An 18936-nucleotide genomic window follows, 5' to 3' on the forward strand; every position below is an offset into this window, starting at 1 on the left:
ATAAGAATATAAAATATAAATGGAGAAATTAATTTGGATAAAAAAGTATTATGTTGAAACCTCGAGGTTCACATATACCTTTTAAAGGTCAAGGCTAATTTTCTGCTTCATCTTGAATTTTCTTGGAAATTTTATAATAGTGATAATCACTGATATATAAAAACACAAAATTATAAAAATTGTGTAAAATTTAAGTAAAATAATTTTATTGCTGAATTACACATGAATGTAGTTAAATTATGAACATCGGGCAAGGGTGGCTTGGAAGGTTAGCATTTAAACAGATATAATTAAAATTAATTTTCCATTTTTTTTATATTTACTAAAATATTTTCTATTTGCACCTTAAATTTTAAATGAATCAAGAAATACAACTCTGCAATCTATCAGCTGATTTTTGTTAGTATATGATATAACTAAAGAATAACTTTTAGTTGTAAAATAATAAATTAGTTCTTTGTATTAATATTAAAACGACAACAATACGATGTCGTCCAACAAGTATAATGAATTAATAAAATTGGGCACACAATATGCACGTCGGATGAATTTCCTTTCTAACCGCATTTTTGGGGAAGTTGCGCGCACCACCAATGATAAGTCTATGAAGGTAGTTCGCATGTTCGCAGAGGAGCCGGTGCAGAAGCGCGATTCATTGAATAACTGGTATCCCCGACACGTGGAGACACATATTTTAATGAAAAATCTGCGCGCTTACGGTTTATTCCGTGACGAACACGAGGATTTCAAAGAAGAAATGAAACGTTTGAGACGACTACGTGGTAAAGCTGCGCCAAAGAAGGGTGAGGGCAAGCGGGCGTCCAAGAAATAGCGAGTTTTGTGTTTATGGTTTAAAATAAAGATGTCTTTAGTTATAATTTAATCAGTGTTTTATTAAAAGTTTAGCTTCGCCAATGAAAACAATTTTTCCTTCCTGTCTACAATCATATTCCACCAAAGCAATTTTACGTGCATTGACTAAACGAACAGTAATGTTTACATCTTTATCAACACGACAAGCTTTAGGAAATTCAAACTTTTGACTTAAAACTATTGTTCCTGGTCCAGGAATTTGTGTACCAATTATTCCAGCCACAATGGCATTGAGAAAAGCACCATGCACCTTACGTTCGTCTATTGGTGTGTCTGTAGAATGTATAGGATTGTAATCTGCTGTGAGTGTAGAAAAATTATCTAATTCATCTTGACTGAAACGTTTAACTACAGTAATTTCTCTACATTTAGTTGTTAACTGACTTTGGAACCGTTTTAACAGTTGTAAGAACATTTTTCGAATCTACTACTTCCTCACTACGTGTTCCAAAATCTTCACAAAACAATGTCGCGATGTTCTTTACTCTCAGATCTGTGCTTTCGTTTCGCAGTTGTGTAATTTTTTTCAACAAGCACGGTGTGGCAATTAAGGATTTTTGTTCTTGTATACACGAATACGCCGAGAGTAACTGATATAACAGAGCGATGCAATTAAGTTGTATGTCCGTTGCTTCTGTTGCGTGTAGTAGTCGGCTTATTTGAGCAAATGCGTCTATGTTTGTAATAAACTTAAAGGCAACATGGTCTAAAAAAACAAAATTTTACTATATTTTGAAAATCTATTTTTCGAAAACGATGATTACCTAAACATATGTTACAGTAACCGGCAATTGCGTGTAGTTGCAATCGCTCATTTGGACTCTTCACACAGTCTTCAAATACGTCTAAGGCACCAGCTTCTTTCAGATATCTCCAATTTATTGGATCATAAGCAAAATTAGTTAAATTAGCTGTCACTTGTTCCTTGGCCTCTACAAATTCAAAGATTAATTATTTGAAGCATTCTACAGCAATTAAATGTAATCACCTAGGTCAGTTGTGGTGTAATATTCTTCTACAAGATGTTCAATATAATCAGGACGTGGTATTCCCCCCTCTGGTGTGCGTCTTTTCAGATGAGCATGGCTAGAGAACATGGTATGCAAGGCATATAACACTTTGCTTACAGCAGCACGAACAGCATCTATAAAATTTTGAGTTGATAATGATTAAATACTGCTCAAGAACTTTAAGGTCGCGTTAAAGTCGGCGACATAATTTGGGGAGATATGAAGATGTACTGAAAAGTTGCTCCTAATTAAGAATTATAAATTGTGTACCCTTCAAATAATCTGATATTATTCTAATAACAAAAAAATATTTATTGTTTACTTTTTGATGTGGATTTGCTTAATTTTTAACGTTGCCACGTATTTATTAATATAAAATAATGTATACTCTGTGTTCAATTTTTGTTCCGACTTCCGACTACTATTATGTATAATTACAAGCATTCTAAGTAAATATTAACAAATCTTTAATTTAAGTCTTTCCGACTTACATTGAACTTTATTTTTTTTTCAAAAAGTAACATTTTACCATCGCCGACCGAATTTTCAACGCCGTCACAATTGATTTCACGGTCATATGTTACTGACAGGTTATGACAACAGCAGCAGCCAATATTTTGTTCAGCTGTCAACGTAGAAATAAAAAGTGCATTTTTTCTTTGCGTATTAAATGAAGCAATTACAGGCTAAAGTAAAAACGTAATTAATGACAAAATTATAAAAAAATACCTGTGTATAAGAAGAAGAAACAAAAATTCAGGATTAACGCCACTAATTTGATATTTTACTAAGAATAAAAGGGAAAAGAAACAAAAATGTTTCGTAGTCGAAGTTGGTTTGGTGGAAACTGGAACCGCCCAAAGAATCGTCTTTCATTGGAACACCTTAAGTACCTGTACAGTATATTGGAGAAGAATACTACTGTTTCCGAAAGCAATCGTGGACTTTTAGTGGAATCACTACGCTGTATAGCGGAAATACTCATCTGGGGTGATCAGCATGACTCTTCTGTGTTTGAGTGCGTAACCAAATCATTTTACATATGTATATACATATAGTATATATTTGTATACAATGCTGATAAATAATAATTTTGTTTTATTTGCAGTTTCTTTCTTGAGAAAAATATGCTGTCCTACTTTTTACATATAATGCGCCAAAAAAGCGGAGGCTCGAGTTTTGTCTGTGTGCAACTATTGCAAACATTAAATATTTTATTTGAAAACATACGAAATGAGACATCATTGTGTAAGTAGTAACACTTGAGCAAGCATAACATGCATAAGTGGGTCAATTACAAACATTATAATTATTTGTTTATATAGATTATCTCTTGAGCAACAATCATGTCAATTCAATAATTGTGCACAAGTTTGATTTCTCTGATGAAGATGTAATGGGCTATTACATTTTATTTCTAAAGACGCTGAGCCTTAAACTGAATACGCATACCATACATTTCTTTTATAATGAAGTAAGATTACCGTTTTGATTAATATGTATTTAATTTATATAACATTTAAAATTTTATTACTAATTTTATTGTTTATATTACATTTTAGCACACCAATGACTTTCCACTATATACAGAGGCTATTAAATTCTTCAATCACCCAGAATCTATGGTGCGAATAGCAGTCCGCACAATTTCCTTAAATGTATATAAAGTACAGAATGCCAGCATGTTGCGGTTTATTAGAGACAAGTATGCTTTTAAAATACGAAAAATAAATGGAACAATATTAATCATGATTTTCTGCTTTTACAGAACCGCTGCGCCTTACTTCAGCAACTTAGTATGGTTTATAGGCAAGCATATTTTGGAATTGGATACCTGCGTAAGAACTGACATTGAGTAAGTCATTGCTATCAAATTTCTCTGAATAAATAAATAAGTAAATTCTTTTTATGCGCAGTCACCAGTCCAACCAGAGGCTTTCAAATTTAGTCGCCGAACATCTTGATCATTTACATTACCTGAACGATATTTTATTACTCGAAATAGATGATTTAAATGCTGTACTTACCGAGCATCTGTTACACAAACTATTCGTACCGTTATATATATTCTCACTGACGCCTGCGCCACCGCCAACCTCACTAGCAGTAGTCACACAAAATTTAGCCGCAGTCCTAAATCGTCCGGTCGATATTGATATACAAGAAATTAATAATCCACGCGTTTCATCGATTGTCGCATTGTACCTGCTATCGCTGGTATTCTTGGTTATTACGCATGCGCCGTTGGTGCATGCGCTTGCCTGGGTCATACTCAACGGAGATCACAGTGTGTTCAAAGAGGGCGCTGCTGAAGTATTAAATGCTTATGTGGAGCATCGTTTAGCAGTGGTGCCGGGTTTTGGTGAGCCACGCGAAAGTCTCGAGCAAGCCTTAGAGACAGTCGGTGCCAACTCTACAAGCCATAGCTATGATACTGACAACTTGAATATATCTCAAGCCAGTCAAGCCAGTAGCGGCATAGATGTGGCTGCCGAAAATGCAACAGGATCCACAAATGAGGAATTTCCGGAAAGCGAATTGTGTAGTATTTCTGTAGAGACTGCTAGTGCAGCTGCGCAGGTTGTTTTAAATAACGCCAAATTGGCCAATATCACCGATGAGGAGAAGGAAAAGATACAGAAACTAGTGCAACCCACGCGTGCATTTACCGAATTGAATCGTCCATTCTTGGAAATGGTTTTATCAGCGTTGGATTGTACAGAAAACGATTATCTGGCACTTTTGTCCTTATGCCTCATATACGCAATGGCTTACAATCGGGGTGAGTGTTTTTGAAATTTATTTCGTGTTAACAGAAATAATAACTCAGCGCATATTGTTAAGTGTTTAAATAGTAGTTTGCATTCATCTAATCGTCTTTTAACAAACGCTAAATCAACTTACTAATGCACTTATTGTTCATCCATATTTTCTACTTTTCATTTGTAATGCTATCCATTTCAAAACAAAAACTCGAATGGTGATGTGTTTCTCACTACTACTATATGCTTCATAAAACGACACTGTAGATGGTATGTAATATGCTCAGTTCGATTTTATGTACATATATATATGCATCTGTATATTTCATCAAAATATTCAATATTGTTGTATTAAATTAAATTTGCACTCCATTTTTACTAAAATTACTCAAACTACTGTTTTTTCACCCGTATGTATGTAGGTGTGAAAAACGATTGGTTCGAACAAGTACTCTCCCAATCTGCCAAAGGACCGCATAGCTATAAGACGGAGCTAATCGAGCGCTTGCTGCACATAATCACATTATCGAATCAGCCTTGTAAGGAACTCATAAAATTATTTTGTTAAAATTTAAATTTCTTTAATAAAATAATTTTATTTCAATCCCTTAGCCTGCCGCATACGTCTCATAACCATTGAGATTGCGTTGCAATTGCTTGTTACCTTTACGAAACCCTGTACGGACGATGCTTGTATAACAGAGGCGCAGCGTGATGCCTTGTTTTCCGCACATAACCAGTCCATGGTGGTTTTGCGTAATTTCTATAAATCTGAAGATATCTTTCTCGATCTGTTCGAGGATGAATTCAATGAGATGCGCAAAACCAATTTGAATGTGGAATTCTTGTGTATGGATTCGACGATACTGCTGCCGCCCACCGGCACTCCGTTGACGGGTATTAATTTCACACGTCGCCTACCCTGCGGCGAAGTGGAGAAGGCACGTCGCGCCATACGCGACTTCTTTCTGCTACGCAAGACATGTCAGCAATTTTTGAATGAAAAGGAAACGCTGCTGCCGCTAACGAACACTATGAATCTGGTGCAGGTGGATAATGTGCTAGATTTGAGTAAGTGCTATATAATATTACTACTTTGTTTCGCCTTTATCATAAAAAAAATTAAATTAACATTTTTTTAAATCCAGACAATAGCGATTTAATTGCCTGCACCGTTATCACCAAGGAGAGCACCAAACAGCGTCGCTTTCTTGTCATAGACTCACTGCAACTAATACTCGTTGAACCAGATGCCAAACTCTTGGGTTGGGGTGTTGCAAAATTCGTTGGCTTCCTGCAGGATGTCGAGGTAGTGGGTGATAAGGACGATTCGCGCTGCTTGCACATCACGGTACACCGTGGCGGCGCGACGCACAATCGTACGCCATTGCTGTCGGCGAAATTTCTCTTTGACGATCACATACGTTGCATGGCCGCAAAGCAAAGGCTGACGAAAGGGCGCAGCAAGGCGCGCCAGAAGAAAATGTATCAAATTGCGCAGCTAATTGAAATTCCCGGGCAAGTGATTGACTCACCCGTGTACGCGGTGGCTGGTCTACGCGCTGGCAGCGTTGCAAGCAGCAGTTCACGTTCATCGCGCGAACATCGTCCGATATTGTCGACGACAAGCCGTGTGCCTGGCTTTGCTGCGGCTTTAAAGCGCGACACCAATAACAGCGGTGGTGTGTGTCGCATGCAAATGGCGCAGAATCGTTCAATTGAGGGGTTGGTAGCTTAATTTATTCCTTTGTGTTTACATAAAATAAAATTTTTTATTTCTGACAACAGCATACGAAATGAGAGCGCTGGCCGTCCGCGGCGCCGCAACTCAAATTCCAGTTCACATTCGTCGACATCGCAAAATCGCGATGCGAACTCATCACCAGCACGTGAACATTCGGCGAGCAGCTCGCGTGATAATTCACAAAGTCGTGGCGCAACACGTTCGCGTGATAACAGTCCGCGCATGCCCCGACCGCGGTAGATAATACTCGCGATTTTAATGTATTTAATTTATTAAACTCTTATTTTTTCTTTAATTACAGTTCTGAGGAGATTCCACTCGAGGACTTTCAACATTCGCGCACTAACAGTCCACACTCGCGTGCCAATTCTTCACATCTTAGTACACCGACGCGTGCACATACGCCGTCACGTGCGTTGAATTATGAGCCCATTACGATAACGGTACATAATGGTACACCGCATGAAACGCATTCCGCAGCACCGCATCATGCAACTCAGCTGAATGGTGTGCCAATAGCCAAAGAAGTCTTAGTTCCCGTCGCCAGATCCGAAGAAACATCGTTCATTGGCAACGAGGATGCCTCCACGAGTGAGCAGCGACGCCGTGGCATTATCGAAACCGTATAAAGCGTTGCACAGTGTTTTTATGCTGTTTATATAACTGATTAATAATAGACGTTGTTTGTTTGCAAGTTTGAAATTTAGCACTTGTACATACATACATACATAAAAATGGTAAAGAAAATATTAAAGAAATTTATGAAGTTTGTATTATCAACAAAATTGAAAAATTGCTTTCCGTGTAATTTGGTTTTAGTTAATAAGCTCCTCATGTTATATATGAAAATTGTGACTAATATTAATGGTATTTGATGACATAAAGATTAATTAAAATTTTTGGTTTGTTTAGTCTTATAAGCTGAGTTTTATCAAAATAGAGTGAAAAACTAATAATGTAGATTATGAATATAAGAAATAAATTTAAAAAGTTAAATTACTTGTTTAAACGAAAATTCGTAAATTTTGTAGTTTTTGTGATTTTCTTAAATATTTACTGCGACGTTTAAAAAAAATTCCGTTAAAATGTTGCTGTTGTTTTTGAACAAGTATTAAAAATATTCTCTACAAAATTTTGTAGAATGTTGCCGAGTTGTCAGTACACAATCCAATCTCGAGCCGTACCGATTGTACTGTAGGATTGTTAACTCTATTCGGTTCTAATTATGTCTTATACCGATTGAGTGCATTGAATTCGATAAATTATTCAATTATAGAGGATATTTCAATTACGGGTTCTATATAAAGGGTTTTTCAAAAAGAACGCTACAAAAGTAGACCGATAGGGACAGCAAAGGACGCCATTTTTTTCTCGCTATTTTGACATTTTTCTTCAGTAAGGTCATTGCCATTTCACCAAGGAAAGATATACGATCCAAAAACGAGTCGAAATTATTAAAATTTACTACCGAAATTCGGAGTCAGCGGCCTCAACTTTAAGAGCGCTACGTCCACTTTATGGTTGTCATAACCGTCCTGTCAGATCAGCAAATGAGCGTCTAGTGGAAAATTTTGTACAAAATGTTTCCGTGCCAGTGAGACAAAGAAGGCCCGTAGTGTCCTGCCGCTAGCGTATCAATTGAAGAAGACCCAAACCAGTTTCTCACACGTTGTTCTCAAGCTTTGGGCATCTCTATGACGTCGTTTTGGCAAATTTTGCGAAAAGATCTTGGCCTACAGCCTTACAAGATCAAATTGACGCAAGAACTAAAGCTGTTTGATCACCAGTATCGTCATATGTTCGTGAATTGGGCTGAGCAACAACTTGAAAACTATTCGGACTTTAAACAAAAAATCATCTTCAGCGATGAGGCTCATTTCTGGCTGAATTTATGAATTTATTGAAAACCAAGTTTGGTGAACGTGTTATCTCACGAAATGGCCCCGTTAATTGGCAGCGTCGGTTGTGCGATTTGACGCCGTTAGGCTATTTCCTGTGTGGCTACGTTAACTCTATGGTTTATGCCAACAAGCCAGCGACGACTGTTGAACTTCGTACGAATTTAAATGTAAATTAACATTTTATAATGCACGTGAAGTCTTAATTTCATTAATAATTTTTCTTGTAAATTTTAAAGGTTTTTTAATTTTATTTTTTTATAATATAATTTTTTTTTTATTATATTTATTATAATTTTTAAATTTTATTTATTCATGTTTAACTTTCAATATTGCAAAATATTTAATTTTCTATATGTATGTATGTGTGTGTACATATGTATTGTAAGTAAACTTTCGCACAAGCCGAAATGAAATTATTGCAAGCTTCATGTAGGTGTACTAGTATACATACATATGTACATTTGTATGTATGTACAAATTTGTTACCGTACTTAGGCAATTTCTTCAATGTAAATATAGTTATATAACTAGATTAAGGTTTTAAAAAGTCTCTTCAATTAAGCTATAACAATTAATATGGTAAATTGGAAATAGAAACAAATTCTTGAATTGTATATTCGTTTTGCTTTCACGCCTTTCGATATTTTTTTGTAGAAATTCAAAATTAATATATATTTAAAATAATAATAGTCTGAATTAGAAATATGTAATAATAATTGCTTTGTTTTTTTACTTTTAAATCAACAACTTCAAGTTTTTTAACTGCGACTAGACGCTAGAGCGCAAGAATGATACAGCCACGCACAATATGTGAGTAAATAATTAAAAAAATGCAATGAATTTCCAACATTCAAGTAGTAATATAACAAAAAGTAACTGGGACACGTGTGAGGGATTACATTTTGACTCCCTCATCCTCGACCTATTCTGACCTCAACCTTCTCCGACCGCGACTTGCTCAGCGTTTTCACAGCTAATTTGCATTGTTATTTTCGGTTATCTGTATGGGCGGCAGCCAGGTGTAGAAGAGTATGTAGGCAGCGCTGGAAACGACATTCGAGGTGTCTAACGCTGTAACGACTTGGTCATCGAACTTAAACCACCTGTTAGATAAGTAGATATATTATTATATTACATACATACACATTTATGTTTTTTATAGTTATGTATAGTTTTTGCAGTTATGTATAAAATACTCAGCGGGACACATCAACACACCTGCCATAATTGCCGCTCTTGCAAAATGCCGTATAGTGACCGCTCTCCATGGAGCCATAATGATTAGAGACACCGTACAGTTGATAGGTTTTCGGTGTCACTGAACGCGATTCGGACTTCGCAATGTAAGGCGTCATATCGAGATTTTCCAAGGGAAAGCGCACATAATTTTGCTTCTTTTTATACGAATTGCCTACAGCTTCGGTATCGGCGTAAAATCTGAAAATGTGTGTGTGATTATTTCGGGAATATTTTATGCCGCTACAAGAATAACAAATAGAACTCTTCATATTTACTCTACGAAAAAGAAGTTTGATTTTGCTAGTATTTGGTACAGAGGATCAGAGACAAAAATGGTTAAAATCGGGTCGTAACTTCCCCTAGCTCCCATATACCTAATTATATGTTTTCCAAAACCACAGTGGGTTTTATACTTCATAAATCGGTTATTATGTGAGTTATCTTAGCCAAATTAAGTAAGCCTATAGTCTTGGTGGTGAAAATTAGTGAAATCGGTTCAGGAATTACCTTAACCCTCATATCTATATATTGTGATTTTCGTTATTCTGGTGGACTTTGTGCCGAATATATGGGTCTAATGTTCGGTTGCACCTTACTTCTTTTCATATAACTTGTATAAATTCCTGCAAAGCTACCCGCGCAACTAGTTACCAATAAAAACCTAATTATTTATCAAATTCCATTACCTCTTGAGATGTATCACCAGCACCGGTGGCAGCTTTGAGATATCCAGCTTTTTCACCGCATCACGTTTCGTCTTACAATTCGGACAATTCCAGCCGTGTATGCGTTCGCCGCTAAAATACATATCCATACATTGGCTGAGATAGCAAACATTTGCATTTGAAGGCAACTCTAGACTTAAATTCGAAAAACATTCGTAGGTAGCGGACTCTTTGTTGCAGTCGACACATTTAACGGTACTTTTTATTTGGCCATAGAATAAATGCAAGATGAGACTCTCTTTGGCTTTGGTAAATTCGAGCCACGCCTTTTCGGAGGGTGTTATATTATCACGTGGCTTTTCGGGTACATATAATGTTTGTAAATCGGAATGTAACCAATCCATGAGTATGGTAAGAAACTCGTGAGAATCTTGTTGTTCAATGCCACGGAATATCTGCTGGTACTGACCCATGACATACTGAAAAGTGAAAGCATGAGGATTTTAAATACATACGTACAAAAATATAAACAAATATATAAGCTAATACAATTTCTTTTACAAACCTACGTATATATATGAGTATATGTATGCATGCGTACTATTTACTGTATATGTTTAATATGTACGTATCATATATGACAACACATACATATGTACAGTCATGCGTAATATTTTCAACTTTATTATACACTTACACGCAAGTCCTTGCTGGCTACACACTTGTAGTTGCCATTCCATAAAACTTTAATGAGCGCCGCCATTTCCTCGACAATGTGTCCCTTCGTCTTATTGCTGCGACTAATGTAGTTCTTATATTTGTCCGTTATGCAGTATTCGGTGAGTTGTGGCGTATTGCTGAGGCACTGTATTATACTGTTCATGTAGCAGGTGTTGCCCAGGTTCTTTAAGCCGGTCAAACCGCGACCCTAAAAGAGTAGTAAAAATAAATATGATTAACCTTGAATTTAATGGTATATCAAAAGAAAAAAACTATGATAAATTAATGAAGACAAACTTACATACATACATATGTATATACACAAACACAGAGAGACAACGGACATTAATTAAAGAAATATGCGTCTTTTGGGTTTAATTAACTACTTAACGTGCAAACGCGGACCATGAATGAGTGTCTATTTGACAGAGAAAAGCAGTAAGAGCTGGCGGGTTACCAAATTTTTCAAATACAGTTAATTTTGGAAAAAGTTTTATGTAATATATATATGTATATATAGAGAGAGATACACGCCCATACACAAATTTATATCTGTGAGACCTCTGTCAGAGGTTGGACTGAGCTTCTTCTACCAAGCTTCTTCTGCCGATCTTGTTATGTGTCTGGTAAAAAATATCTGAAATTCTTAAGACTCTGCCAAACGGTTGATAAAGTAACGGTTTCTAGGCGGAAAGAATATTAGCTATTTGAGATCCTAATAAATCAACAAGTATGGAAGGGCCAACTTCGGGTGTAACCGAACATTTTACACTCTCGCAATTTATTTATTTAATTTTATTAATATAACACACAATTTGATCCACATATTCGTCATATATATGGTACCAAGTTCATTGAAAGTTTTAAACCCTAATATTAGGTGAAGTTATGACCCGTAAAATATTATTAGAAGTACTGAGGTCCTCATGTTCGATATATATAACATTAGTGCTTACTTTATATATTGTAAAGTAGATGATTCAGATTGACTTCACAGTTCTGATATCTAGGAAGTAGGCGTTGTTGAGAACCTGTTTCGACTATTTTCATCCCATATAGTTATAAAGCATCTTTAGTAGTTTTCAACAGAACCTTTGTACGGAAGGTGGCCGTGGTCTTAATCGGATTTCCTCCATTTTTGGACTGTATCGACTATACAGAGTTTTCTTGCTATAGCTCTAGTAGTTTACGAGATACCCATTACATCCAAATATACCCGTTCTCTTAGCAACTTTGTTGAAAGAGTATAAAAATTTCTCACAAAACACTTTAGCATATTCACCGAAGCGCCTTTATGTATGCTACAAAAACGATTTAAGCTTTGCAGATGTTGAAACTATATCTGTTACAAAACACTTTCAGAACCATATTAAATAACAACATACAATATGCGAGTTGTTGCACGATGTTATGAAAAATACGCCAATAAAATTCAGTGCAAAATTTCATACCATAAACATTGCGAACACACATACATATATACATATGTACATATATTATTTATTATTATGTTTTTACCTACACGTTTGAGTGGAAAGAATGATGTGTAAATTAGTATATGCGTCGCTGGTATATGCAATTTAACGCCCGCGACCACGATCATCTCGAATTATTTTGCGTAATACTAATTTGGTTGCTTATAAAATGTGTAAACGATTGTACAATATTTGGCTTTAAGTTGGCAATAGCTGGCGTTTTGTATAGCGCGCACAACAACATGCTTTGAGTAGAGACAACGACAGACTAAGACTATACTGTATTGGTCAAAAGACAAAGGTGCTTACAGTTGTTGAATAGGCAGAAGACACATTGTCCCATTAAACGCGTGCAAATAGAGAAACAGCTGAGCATATGCACATGTGTATGCATAAAAGAATATGAAATTACATGGATGATGACAAAAAATATTTAACATGCACGCACACAAGTACAAAGCAAATGTCTAGTTTTGTGTTAGCCTACATTAAGGCGCGGAGACTTGTACTTGCATACGCAAGCTTGTGTGTTTGCGTGCATGTCGTTAGCTTGTAGTGTGTGAAGAAAGTGCACACACCGAACACACATTGATTTTCTTAGTTTCTTAGATGGTTGTTGAAAATTGGCGCATTCCACAGCTTTTTTAAGTGGCTAAACACAGTGCTTGTGGCAGACGGGCATATAGTTGAGTATGTATGTGTGACAGCTGTGTGTCGGGTCACGTTAATGAAAATAACATTCGGTCATTAACACATTCAACGCAGACTGCCTGTGAACTGCTGACATGGCCGTTAGAAGACGCGTGTATAATGTTATAAAACGTGACTAAGAAGAGTAGAGAATGATGAATGTGCTCTAATCGATTTAATAAATACTATAATATACATACATTTATGAATACAAATGTTTGCTGGCAGTTTTGAATTTTCTATGAAACCAAAATATTTTGTTGCTTTTAAAAAATGAATTGAAAAAGAAAAGATATACAGTTAATTTTCAATTTACTTAAGTTTCTTGCATGAATAAGTTCATCCATCCTAAAAGAACCAAGATAATCTGGTAAACACTGGCTGTCAAATCAGATTAAAACTAATCTCCGAATGGTTCATACCACTACAATAACAACAATAACCGAAACATTTTGCATACTAGTTTAGTAAATAATAAAAATGACGATGACGTCGTTGGCGCAAATGCGTCTGTTACAGTCATTTGTGAAATACCACACTTCCACGTGATTCAACAACATAACATTCGAATAAGCACATGTAAACAAAAACATTGGCATAAAATGTGCACTAATACTCACCATTGCGCCGGGTACTGGTGAGAAATCGCGTTGTCTATCTATTATAGTGGCAGCTGCACTGCTATGTGTAGCTGCAGACAAGTGTGGTTTTACGGATCGATCGAATTGTGGTATTTTCGGTTTGGCTATATCATCTTCGTTGTCGATTGACGTACGCGGAAAACGCGAGATGGTCATGGCTAACTGTTGGTCACGTTGTTGTTTCTCACGTTCCAGTTGCGCGTCGAGCCTTTGGCGTTCTTGTATTTTATGCTCAATTTGACGTGCAGTCTTTTCGAGATTCTCTTTTTCGTTGGGTGTTAACTCAGTTTCTTCTTCTTTCTTGATGCTTTTATATTTTTCAATTTCATCTAAGAGACGATTATTTTCGGTTTTCTGTAATAAAAAAAAATTACATTAAGCGAGAAAATATATCAAGAGTCAAACCTACATAGTCTGCAGCTGCACTCTCCAATTGCATAATGTAGTATAGCAGTTCGGTTTCCTTTGCCGTTATTTGTTTTTTATCCGGACTTTGTTTACTCTTTTCAAATATGGTGTCCAATTTTTCAGACGCTTTCTTCAATTGCTCATCGTTAGCTTGTGCTTTCTCCAATAGTTCTTCCTGTTCCTTAGCTAACTCTACAATTGGTTTTTGTTTTTGTTCGTACGTTTTCACAGCAGCCATTTTACTAGTACGATCTATGCTGGGTGGTGACTGTGACATAGTGAATGTAAGTGGTCGTGACATGCTACTACCTGGCCTGGGCGTGTAGCTATGACCACTTATTTCTTCTTTCATTGTAATATCATTTATTGAGGGATATTCAATTTCGTCAATTAAATTCAAATCGTTGTTGTTCTGTTGGGGAGCCTGTACACTGGGATTGGTACAAAGTGTTGGATACATCATGATAAAGAATTCGTAGCCACCTTGTAGTATTTTGATGGGTGAACGGTAAATTACATCAGGGTCCCACTGCACATAATAATAGATAATATAATTCAGATTTTTTAGCACAAAAAGTTTCCAAAACTTACATTCTGTAGTATTTCCTGTAGTTTACCGATAGGTGAAGATGGTGTAGGATTAGCATCTTTGGTATTCCAATCTATTAAGACGACCTGCTCTTTGATTGAGCGAGCTGACCACATAATTTTAGTACTACTATCTAATTTATCTTGCAATTTACCAGCGGACATGCTATAAAATAAAATATAACTGGTTATGCGAATGGACACAAGGATAGCGTACTTCACTTACCCCGTTGAAATAATTTCTTCAGGCACATTCATTGTATAATTATATGTGAGATGCGACATCTCATAATCATTACGAGGCCTGCAATCCATTATCAACACATTATGCTGCTTCATACGTTCAAATAACTCTTCACATTTTATAACATTTAGCGATTGCAATGTATGGTAACTATTATTTGAATTTGTAGTTGTTGTGAAAACCGTATCACCTTTCAAAATATCGAATTTCTCTGAAGCGCTAAGCTCATTGTACTCACGAACACGTTCATTTTGTTTTAATGGGGGAGTCGCTATTACTGGCGACTGCAGCGCTGTATTGGCTAGCTGTTTTGCTTCATAACGTCGGGTAAGCGAGGAGCTAAGTTCCTCCAGTTTATTCATGGTTAGTTTATTATTCGAATTTCCACCAAGCGCCTGGCGTACAGTTTGTTTATGTTCTGCATAGTCAGGTTTTCTGTGTATGCAGTGTAGTAAATTGAAATACTTCATGTATAATACGTAAGCCAATTCTTCGTCGCCTTCCCTGTAATACTTGTCTGCTTCACGTAGTAATTTTCGTGCGGATTCTACCAGTCTGAAATGAAGTTATTAAATGTTATTTCATAATTTTTTACTTTGGGCAGATCGCCAATTATATACTGTACAGGTTGCATGTATATATGCATATGTATATGCACTTACATTTGAGTTTTCTTCGTGCGAGCATCTGGTATCTCGGAATGTTTTTCCAGATCATTTAATGTTTTACCTAAATGCAATTCTTTAACTTTCGCCATTTTCAGCTTTACTACGAATGGTAAAATGCTGTAGAATTATCTTTCAAGCGGTTGCTATTGCAATTTTTGCTGATCGGTGCAAGTTTTATGACTTCTCATCCGTTTTCTTTGCCAGCAAATACAAACGGTTAGATATTATTAAACACTTTTTCACATATATTTATACTTCTTTCAGCCTATCTTTCTATTATTAACTATTTTCTTTATTATGTTGCAATATCAATGGAATAATTATGCTCAAAACAAATATAAAACCAATTTATCTAATACGCGTAAAAAATTATATTTCGCGTCAACGAACAAGTGACAGTTCTATGTTTATCGATAACTAAGCGCTCAGCTGATTGCAGTGCTGGGTATATAAGATGTAATCGATTATTATAAGTAAATTTATTATTTTTGCATAAAACATATATTTTGCAAACCGCATAAAGTTAATAAAATTAAAATAATGTTACACATCTAAAATATTAGGTAGTTTTGCAAGGAAATGTATATTTATACAAAAATTATACTCATCGATTGTTTTTTGCCAGCAATACTAACGCTTACTGACATCTGGATATTTGCGCTAATTTCCTTTTCCGTTGTCATCTGACACTTTGCATTAGTGAATAAGAATTTGCCTTCTTTCCGGTGATTTAGAAATTTTAAATTAACTTAAGTAATACTGTAATAATGGCAAATTAATTAGTTTTAAGTGTTGTACTTTCGGCTTCTTTTGAAATGCATAAAAAAAGATTATGCATATATTTATGCGATTTGTTTAAATGGACTAGATATTATTACAAGTAGACGCTGCAGCTATTACTTCAGCAGCAAGCGATTGGAGGCACTTATTAACCCAAACTACATAAAACAGGAAGTACAAAAACAGGTAACATATAATATATTAAAATCTGCCCACAAATAATTATTGGAAAATCAAATCTAAGTAGAGGAAAGCTTTGAACTGCTTAGCAGTAATCATGTCGTTTATATGAATGTATTTCAAAAGCAAAAGTTATTTATATATATATTTATTCAGCATTTTGCATTTTTAAACACTTATAACACATTTTTCTTTTAGTTAATTGTATTTAATTGGGTTTAGCTCCACTTCAAAGGGTTGTTTGGATTTTGGTTGTTTGGCGGTGCATTTTGTATGTATTCTCAATTTAATAACTATAAAAAGTGTAATTATAAGAATTTTCTAGGATATTAATGCAATCCGTTTGTTCGTTATATTAAAAGTCTTACAAAATTATTAGCCATTTATAAAAGTCTTAGTTGCTTTAAGTTATATATATATTTGTTTGTAGTTTCTTTCAAAAAGAAAAAATTCTGAAAATTTCAATTTAACATTTAGCACGAACAGACATTTTAACTGTTTTCAGTGAGTATTCTGGACCATTGAAAGTTTTCCAGTACACGCCCTCCTTGAATTTATCCGTATCGCCATGCAAATAGTTGCCGAAAAGATTACTAGACAGTGTCACAAAGAAAAGAAATAAAGTATAAATTAAAAAATGTATTAGCAATAAATAAATAAAATAAAATCATTATTAAACCCACGCTTCCATGCAATTCTTAAACCAGCCAGCGCTATTGTACTCCTCACTGCAGCTACCTTGCGCTTTGGCGTCATTATCGCGATCGATCGCGCTAAACTGCTGACCTTCATGATACATAAACGAATCACCGGCTGTGCCATGATAAACACCTAATATGCCCATTTTATAATTGGCATGCTCATTAAATACGCTAAAGTCACTGTAATGTGCATACTTTTCGACAACCTTAAAATCTACCAAATCGATGCGTAGTTCGAAGAAACCGCTATAGGTCAGTTCATGCAAATGTTGCAAACCCAAAAAGAATTCGCTGTTTACGCCTACATTGCCGAAACCTTGCTTGTACGTTGCCCAGGTGCGATTGTGAAAGGCGACCGAGCCATCTAAGCGCTGCAAAACAACAATCCAACGTTCGGCATCGCAAAGCACTTTGAAGGGTGACACTTTGTCATCATCCAACTGTATCTCACTAACACCGGCATTTTGACAAATCGTGGCTAAACGTTCGGCACATTTGTGGTTGCTCCCGCTGCCAACCGAGGCAGTGGCGTGTCTTGAGTGCAAGTTTTGTGCGTGATGGCGACGCTGGTGATGCGACTCGACTTCCTGTTGACTATGTGTTATAAAGCATAGCAGTTAGTAATTAAAAACAATAATTAAAGACTGCAGTACTTACTCTTCTGTTACATGCTGCCTGCGATGTGCATGCGGATGATGTGTACAACCTGCGGCTGGTTCAATTTCCGGATGCGTTGCAAGTGATTCCACTTTGCCATTTAACGTTTTTAGTCTGAAAACAAATTAAGTTCAATATTTAATATAAAGTAAAATAAAAAAAAAACTAAATTAATTAAAAAATATAAATATTTGCTTTTCTCACTTTGACAATATTTCATCTAATTTGTCTTCTAAGCAATCGCCGTCACAACCTGGTGCTGCCTGCACTGTTATCTGCTGATGGCAGAGAAATGCGAATGAAACTAGGAAAATTGCTAGCGAGAATTTTACTTGACTGCGTAACATGTTTGCACAGCTCAAAGCTCGTTTTAACAATGAGACTTGAAGTATTTATTTTCATAGTTGTACCAGTAAATATACGAAAAATATATACATACATATGTGTATACACATATTGACAAATATGTCATAAGTTATAGCATAAGTCAATTATTTTTGGTAAACAAATAATCAGTGTTTGGGTGCAAGGTTTATCAATAGAGCGGCAGATGTATTCAAATATATAGACATTAACCCTCTAATACTCAAAATTTTATAATTCTATTTTTTACGTGTAATCGCGTTCATATAATAATTTAGTAGTGAAGTACAATGTAATTGTGCTTAAAACTGTGATCTAAAACTAAGAATTCGCAAAATTTCCGAAGTTGGCATCCAAAATTGGCATCTTTACTTTCGATGTTCGAAAATAGGTTACATTATATAGTTACTGAGAAATTCAAAATATGAATTTTAATGCTGTATAACGTTTTTTCGAGCAAGTTATAAGGGGTCAAAGTTGGATGTTTGAAAAAAATAAAAACTTTATTTTTCGAAAAATAAAATATTTGAATTATGAAGTGGTATACTCGTACTAATGAGTTCAATTTTATCTAGCTCGAATTTTTCCTACAACAATTTGACTCAACTGCTCTGAGAAGCTAATCAA

The 18936-nt window shown here is 35.5% G+C and overlaps 5 protein-coding genes across 6 annotated transcripts; 2 read left to right on the plus strand and 3 right to left on the minus strand.

The window, feature by feature from the left end:
- The first annotated feature begins 371 nt into the window (after positions 1 to 371).
- On the plus strand, positions 372 to 883 carry LOC105216630 (28S ribosomal protein S33, mitochondrial). Its single transcript, XM_011191226.3, has one exon. It carries the CDS (start codon positions 488 to 490, stop codon positions 830 to 832), a length of 345 nt encoding a protein of 114 aa, XP_011189528.1. The 5' UTR covers positions 372 to 487; the 3' UTR covers positions 833 to 883.
- LOC105216631 (armadillo repeat-containing protein 7) lies at positions 868 to 2194 on the minus strand. Its single transcript, XM_011191227.3, is given in 4 exon segments — positions 868 to 1268; positions 1270 to 1579; positions 1638 to 1805; positions 1862 to 2194. Coding segments are annotated over 4 exon segments (972 nt in total). The 5' UTR covers positions 1971 to 2194; the 3' UTR covers positions 868 to 883.
- A 291-nt stretch (positions 2195 to 2485) lies between these two features.
- LOC105216629 (protein CLEC16A homolog) lies at positions 2486 to 7411 on the plus strand. The gene is made up of 11 exons (XM_011191225.3): positions 2486 to 2901; positions 2992 to 3131; positions 3209 to 3357; positions 3446 to 3588; positions 3652 to 3738; positions 3800 to 4665; positions 5068 to 5184; positions 5258 to 5716; positions 5794 to 6370; positions 6434 to 6625; positions 6691 to 7411. The coding sequence occupies exons 1-11, from the start codon at positions 2699 to 2701 to the stop codon at positions 7016 to 7018; spliced, it is 3261 nt and encodes a 1086-aa protein (XP_011189527.2). The 5' UTR covers positions 2486 to 2698; the 3' UTR covers positions 7019 to 7411.
- A 1571-nt stretch (positions 7412 to 8982) lies between these two features.
- LOC105216628 (ubiquitin carboxyl-terminal hydrolase 15) lies at positions 8983 to 16027 on the minus strand. Of its 2 annotated transcripts, XM_011191223.3 has the most exons (9): positions 15623 to 16027; positions 14943 to 15515; positions 14720 to 14882; positions 14130 to 14657; positions 13700 to 14074; positions 10892 to 11122; positions 10216 to 10673; positions 9509 to 9727; positions 8983 to 9393 (listed from the first exon to the last, which is right to left on the minus strand). In XM_011191223.3, exons 1-9 carry the CDS (start codon positions 15715 to 15717, stop codon positions 9264 to 9266), a joined length of 2772 nt encoding a protein of 923 aa, XP_011189525.2. In that variant the 5' UTR covers positions 15718 to 16027; the 3' UTR covers positions 8983 to 9263. The 2 variants fall into 2 exon arrangements, with proteins under 2 accessions (XP_011189525.2, XP_028898947.1); XM_029043114.2 differs by lacking the exons at positions 13700 to 14074; positions 14130 to 14657; positions 14720 to 14882; positions 14943 to 15515; positions 15623 to 16027 and adding an exon at positions 12437 to 12652.
- Positions 16028 to 16982: 955 nt separating this feature from the next.
- On the minus strand, positions 16983 to 18337 carry LOC105216627 (microfibril-associated glycoprotein 4). Its single transcript, XM_011191221.3, has 4 exons — positions 18151 to 18337; positions 17947 to 18060; positions 17272 to 17883; positions 16983 to 17181 (listed from the first exon to the last, which is right to left on the minus strand). Exons 1-4 carry the CDS (start codon positions 18291 to 18293, stop codon positions 17055 to 17057), a joined length of 996 nt encoding a protein of 331 aa, XP_011189523.2. The 5' UTR covers positions 18294 to 18337; the 3' UTR covers positions 16983 to 17054.
- Between the last annotated feature and the right edge of the window lie 599 nt (positions 18338 to 18936).

The sequence above is a fragment of the Zeugodacus cucurbitae genome, chromosome 2, assembly GCF_028554725.1.
Source record: "Zeugodacus cucurbitae isolate PBARC_wt_2022May chromosome 2, idZeuCucr1.2, whole genome shotgun sequence".
NCBI classification, from domain to species: domain Eukaryota; kingdom Metazoa; phylum Arthropoda; class Insecta; order Diptera; family Tephritidae; genus Zeugodacus; species Zeugodacus cucurbitae.

Excerpts from the sequence above, each read along its gene's own strand:
- LOC105216629 (XM_011191225.3), top strand. The coding sequence starts at position 2,699 with ATGTTTCGTAGTCGAAGTTGGTTTGGTGGAAACTGGAACCGCCCAAAG. Across the intron at positions 2,902-2,991 it reads CATGACTCTTCTGTGTTTGA|TTTCTTTCTTGAGAAAAATA; the intron begins GTGCGTAACCAA and ends TTTTATTTGCAG. Across the intron at positions 5,185-5,257 it reads CACATTATCGAATCAGCCTT|CCTGCCGCATACGTCTCATA; the intron begins GTAAGGAACTCA and ends TCAATCCCTTAG.
- LOC105216628 (XM_011191223.3), bottom strand. The coding sequence starts at position 15,717 with ATGGCGAAAGTTAAAGAATTGCATTTAGGTAAAACATTAAATGATCTG. Across the intron at positions 14,075-14,129 it reads AGAGTGCAGCTGCAGACTAT|AAAACCGAAAATAATCGTCT; the intron begins GTAGGTTTGACT and ends TTTTTATTACAG. Across the intron at positions 10,674-10,891 it reads TAGCCAGCAAGGACTTGCGT|TATGTCATGGGTCAGTACCA; the intron begins GTAAGTGTATAA and ends TTCACTTTTCAG.
- LOC105216627 (XM_011191221.3), bottom strand. The coding sequence starts at position 18,293 with ATGTTACGCAGTCAAGTAAAATTCTCGCTAGCAATTTTCCTAGTTTCA. Across the intron at positions 18,061-18,150 it reads TTAGATGAAATATTGTCAAA|ACTAAAAACGTTAAATGGCA; the intron begins GTGAGAAAAGCA and ends ATTTGTTTTCAG. Across the intron at positions 17,182-17,271 it reads TTTAAGAATTGCATGGAAGC|TAATCTTTTCGGCAACTATT; the intron begins GTGGGTTTAATA and ends GACACTGTCTAG.
- LOC105216630 (XM_011191226.3), top strand. The coding sequence starts at position 488 with ATGTCGTCCAACAAGTATAATGAATTAATAAAATTGGGCACACAATAT.